The sequence below is a fragment of the Cucurbita maxima genome, unplaced genomic scaffold, assembly GCF_002738345.1.
Source record: "Cucurbita maxima cultivar Rimu unplaced genomic scaffold, Cmax_1.0 Cma_Scf00022, whole genome shotgun sequence".
Taxonomy (NCBI): domain Eukaryota; kingdom Viridiplantae; phylum Streptophyta; class Magnoliopsida; order Cucurbitales; family Cucurbitaceae; genus Cucurbita; species Cucurbita maxima.
In genome coordinates, this window is record NW_019272038.1 from 3,872,732 (window position 1) to 3,878,558 (window position 5,827).

A 5,827-nucleotide genomic window follows, 5' to 3' on the forward strand; every position below is an offset into this window, starting at 1 on the left:
ATGTAGTTTAATTCATATCTATTATTTAATTTTTTATTTGAGAAAAAATCATCAATAAAATTTAGAATTAAAAATTAAATACCCTCTAAATTTCCATTCAAGATCTAATTTGAATTAATTTTTTTATTAATTATAAATTATATAATTATGTGGTTTAATTCATCTCTATTATTTAATTTTTTATTGGAAAAAAATCATAAATAAATTTAGAATTAAAAAAAATTAAATACCTTCTAAATTTCCATTTCCATATAATAGTTGACTATCTGATTTAAACTATAAATTTAAATTAATTTTTATTATTTTAAATTGAATTAGAACTCAATATAATTCAACTCTACTCTCAACAAAATTTAAGAATATTTAAAGTTATAACCATTAAAGTTGATATTTATGGTCGGATTGGTTATTACTCAATCCAATCTAACTTATCTTTTCAAATAATTAAGAATATTTAAAGTTCGTGCTAATAGTAATATTTAAATTTTATGAAATTTATTTAATAACATATATTATACATACATATAATTTTTTAAATAATAAAAAAATACAAAGTTACCAATTTGTTGGATTGTGAGTTAACACTATTCAAATTGCTCTACTACCAACCTAATAAATTCAAAATTTTATAACGTACTCTAATGTTTGAAATTCAATAGATGTTAATGGGACGGGGCCGTCCTTATATATTTACATTAGCTACGTTTCTATTTATTTTTGTTGAGGTTGAATCTATCTATAAAATTTTTGGATAATTTCTCCTCCTTTATTATTTTTTTAAATCGATAATATTTTAAAGGTTTGATTTTTCAATATAGTCTTAATTAAAAATTTATTAAAATAAATTAACATATATCATACACAAAAAAATATATAGAGATAGATGTATATATATAATTTTTTAAAATTTTAATTTTAATATTACAACTAATCTTTAATATTTAAAATTAATATTTTTAAACTAAAAAAAATTATATAGAAGGTGAAGATTATGTTAAAAAAAAATCTTCCCCATTTCTTTTTCTATAAACTCATCAATTATTGGTTTTCTATCAAATTTAACCAAACCAGTATTGATAGCTTGATCATGTGTGTAGTATATATACATATATATATTTCGATGAATGACGTACTTGACGTACTTGATATGCTTGATGCACTTTATGACAATAATAATGAGTATGATAATTGCATGACATTTACCTTAATAGGATGATATTTTCTATATTGAGCATGTTATATGATGATGATTGTCATATTGCATCATATCGTTAGATCGATATTGCACACAATCCTAAGAAAATGATATTAATATAAATATCTACGAGTATGTGTTATTTAATGTAACAAAGAGATGAGACTAGAGGGTTGTGTCAAAAGAGATGATAAGATGGACGTTAGAGTTACCTCATGCATATTATATGTTCATAAGCATAGGAATACTTCTCTTAGAGATGACAAGTGTAGACTCACACATCATGATGAGTGCGAATGCGCATAAATGAGCAGATGTTCATGAGGTCATGACACTATGGGGTTCCGCTATCCTCCGAACGTCGTTACAAATCAGCTTGACCAGAGGGTCTAAAGGGTGTGCGAGCACCTTGGGGATTCACAGTCGCACGTGTGGGTCGTGTGTACAGAAGTACTACACATCCAATTTGTTGAGGACACCTATAGATGGCGTTAGAGATAGGTTCCTAAATCATGATGGCATGTGTTTGCATTTTTTATAACCCTAATACCAGAGCCACTTACTGAGTATTCTTCAAAATACTCCGACCATGTGCCACATCATTATTTTCAAGTAAAAGCAAGGTGCACTTGTACGAACAACAATGACATCGCGAGTAGAGACTATAACACATGCATATGCTAGACTCATATTTAAATTCCTAGTCTTGGGTTAGAATGAGTTGTTTTGCATTTTATTATTTTAAATTATTTTGTATTTTTTTTTTATATTTCTAAATTTCAACATTTCGTATTTAAACACGGTAAACACAAGAAAAAAATCGTTTTAAGCGTTTTCGAAGTTTATGTTATAAATTATATTCATTTTAAGAGTTATATTTACGTATTAGAGACGGGTATAAGACGTTAGTAATACGAGGAATAAAATTACTCTATTCTAGTGAAGACTACAGAAATGAAAACAATTTATATTAAAACAAAAAATTAAAATTAACGAAGTTTTGACTGGGAGAGGTTATTCGATTACTAGTGCGAACCAACCTGCAATCAGTCTCAGATCAGAACACACTTTTTTTTCTCTCTCTCTTTCGCAATCATGAACACAACCTTTCACTCGTCTTATCTCTGAGCCTACTTAAACTGCACATCTCTCTTTCTCCTCGCTGTTGTTTTCTACTCACAGCTCTCAAGAACTGGAGGGTTTTTTGAATCAGCTGAGTTTGAGGGCTTCTGCTTCTGGCTTTTCTCTCATTCCGGCTAATATAATATGGGTTTTCTTCTAGTAATTCAAACTTGAATCCCCAGAAATCTTTGGGAAATGAGATGGATCCACCTACTCTGATGAACCAAGGGTCATTTCCTAATGACGCTAATGCCAATGCAAATGCGACGGCGTACAATCTCTCCGAGATCTGGCAGTTCCCAATTAATGGCGGAACTGGCGTTGAGGAATCTGGAGGTGGGCTCGGATTGAGGATGGCTCAGTTTGCTCATAATTTGGGGCAGTTTGGAGAGATTGCCATGGAGAATCCAGACGTTTTGCGCGGTGATCCAGTGAGCCAGAGAGTAGTAGGTCATGGCCATGGCGGTTCCAAGAAGCGGCGTGATTCAGAGCTCGATTCGACTAAGGCCAGTTCCACCAGTAATGGCAACAATGGCAACAATGGCAATAGCGGCGAGGCGGTATTTGTTTTTCTCTCTCTCAGCCTCTTAACCTGAATGAATCGCAATACATTGATCTGAATTCTGTTTTTGAATCTATAATGGAATTGGTCAAAATGGAACGGGAATTTGATCTGATTCTGTTTCTTGAGTTTCATTTGGTATTGAATCAACATAAAAGCAATTGGGATGATTTAGTGATTGTATTTACTTCTTGCCTGCCAACTGTTCGACAGAATGTCTCTGGTGGAAAACGCCTTAAAACAGCAGCTTGTAGAGATGATAATCACGCATCTAAAACAGAAGCAGAACCTAGATCTGGCAAGGCCGAGTGTAACTCCCAGCCCCCACCAGAACAACCCAAACAGGATTACATTCATGTGCGAGCAAGAAGGGGCCAAGCAACTGATAGCCATAGTTTGGCTGAACGGGTATTCATTCAAGACATTGGTTATAACGTATTAGTGTTACTAAGATATGAGTGGTCATTTTCTTCATTAATATAGCATGACTTGGTGCTTCTCTGTCTATCTGTTGGATTCTTGAATCTCTCTTGTTGATTAGAATACTCTGCTGGACAGGCTAGAAGAGAAAAGATAAGTGACAGAATGAAAATTCTTCAGGATTTGGTCCCTGGGTGTAATAAGGTAGAGCCTTTTTGTTCGAGATTATCTTTCACTCTCCCCTTTCTTTCTTTCTTTTGAGCTTACTTGAAATGAAATTTATGAAATGAATCCTGGAGCAAATTTTCTTGTCAGATTTGATAATGTTTGAAAAACTTTCATGGATTCTGCTATAAAACCATCTGGCCCCCGTTCTTGATCCCTCCAAATCATCGACAGCCCACCTAACCCTGTCACCTTTTCAATAATTGATTGTCACTTGTAAGCATGTTATTAAGAATTGGAAGTCCTCAGGTCATTGGAAAAGCACTTGTACTTGATGAGATAATAAATTACATTCAATCGCTTCAGCACCAGGTTGAGGTATTACCTGATGCCTTTCAAATTATGGTTATTACTTTCTTGTAGATAATAAATTACATTACTCCATGATTTTCAGTTTTCTCTTGATATGCAGTTCTTGTCAATGAAGCTTGAAGCAGTTAATTCCAGAGTTAGTCCTGGCATTGAAGTGTTTCCTCCTAAAGATGTAAGTATCTGAACAGATTATCTGTTCATGTTGTTTAATCTCAAATAAATATCGTTATTCAAAGCTTAGTGGGTTTAATCTTTTCACACTTTGGAGAATGAAGGTGAACTCTTCAGTCAAATAGCTGGTGAGAACTACATAAAATATGGGAGTTTCCACATGTACTGCCTTCGAGAAATGCAACAGAGTTGATTGAAATGACCATTTCTTAGGTGTGAGATCCCACGTTGGTTGAAGAGAGGAACGAAGCATTCCTTATAAAGGGTGTGGAAACCTCTCCTAGCAAACGTATTTTAAAAACTTGAGTGGAAGCTCGAAAGGGAAAGCCCAAAGAGAACAATATCCGTTAGCGGGCTCCCAAGGAGGGGTGGATTGTGAGATCTCACATTGACTGGAGAGGAGAATGAAACATTACTTACAAGGGTGTGAAAACCTCTTCCTAGCAGACGCGTTTTAAATTTTTTAGGGGAAACTTGAAAGGGAAAGCTCAAAGAGAACAATATTTGTTAGCGGTGGGCTTGGGTTGTTACAAATGGTATCAGAGCCAGACACTGAGCGGTGTGCCAGCGAGGACGCTGGACTCACAAAGGGGTGGATTGTGAGATCCCACATTCGTTGGAGAAGGGAACGAAGCATTCCTTATAATAGTGTGTGAAACCTCTCCCTAGCAGACACGTTTTAAAACTTTGAGGGGAAGCTCGGAAAGAAAAACTCAAAGAAGACAATGTCTGTTAGTGGTGTGTTTGGGCTATTATATTAAGCCTAAATAGTTATCAATTAGAAATGGGATTGAAAGGTCGAAAACTTATGGTTGTTTCGACTTATTCTTAAATTACAAGTTTAACAAATCCAAGTTTTGTGTGTCAGTATGGTCAGCAGACATTCGATACAACTGGTGTTGCGTTTGGTTCACAAGCAACAAGAGAATACAGCAGCCGTGGCCCATCGCCAGAATGGCTACACATGCAGATCGGTGGGGGCTTCGAAAGAACGACATAGTCTACTAAATTCTGTCAGCCATTACTTATAAAAAGCAAGAAAGAGGGCATACTTGAGCTCTCAACAAGCATTGTCCATATCGAAAAATGAAAGGTATGACACAATTTTTAGATTGAGGGATGAAAGATATGGATGCTGTTCATCATAGATCTGCTTTTGAGTTAGTGATTGAACCATCTGTTAGTGTGTTGGAAAGTAGATTCTCTGATATCTCTGCTCATAAACACCTCCATATAAAATACTAAAAAGTTAACCACCTGCTGAACAAGCATTATTCTTGTCAAAAATAAAGTATTGCTTGGAATGAATTTTCTACATTATTATTGTTGCAGACCTTTTCTGAACTCTTCAAAACTTTCTTAGCATTTGAAGCCACCATAGATATAAGCTTAGTTTTGTTCTTGAAATAACCACTGTTCATAAGCTCGTCTCTTTGTTATTGTTCTTGTAAATACCAAGTTTTTGAATTTATGACTGAAAGCTACGCTTTGTTCCTCTCTTATATATATATATATATATATATATATATTTTTTTTTTTTGTATACATAATGAATTTATGACATAAAATAATATAGTCATGGATACTTTTTTTCTTTTATTGTGATTTTGTATTTTCAACTTTTATGTCTAAAGTTTATTAACTTTAATAACATTAAAAAAAAAAGTTTTCTAATTTTTTATGATTTGAATCATGGAATCAAACAATAATTTTAGAACATAAATTTGCAAACAGATATTTACGTATGTATTTAGGAAAGATTGAGTTTTAAAAATATGTAAGTGAACTCACTATTTGACTCAACACGTGCAAACACAAAC

The 5,827-nt window shown here is 33.6% G+C and overlaps 1 protein-coding gene across 2 annotated transcripts; it reads left to right on the top strand.

Annotated features, from left to right (window-relative positions):
* The first annotated feature begins 2,263 nt into the window (after nt 1–2,263).
* On the top strand, nt 2,264–5,426 carry LOC111496540 (transcription factor BHLH089-like). Of its 2 annotated transcripts, XM_023147013.1 has the most exons (7): nt 2,264–2,877; nt 3,093–3,287; nt 3,438–3,503; nt 3,774–3,842; nt 3,937–4,008; nt 4,876–5,020; nt 5,211–5,426. In XM_023147013.1, the coding sequence occupies exons 1-6, from the start codon at nt 2,518–2,520 to the stop codon at nt 5,005–5,007; spliced, it is 894 nt and encodes a 297-aa protein (XP_023002781.1). In that variant the 5' UTR covers nt 2,264–2,517; the 3' UTR covers nt 5,008–5,020; nt 5,211–5,426. The 2 variants fall into 2 exon arrangements, with proteins under 2 accessions (XP_023002781.1, XP_023002780.1); XM_023147012.1 differs by having other exon boundaries at nt 2,265–2,877; nt 4,876–5,426.
* Nucleotides 5,427–5,827: the final 401 nt, after the last annotated feature.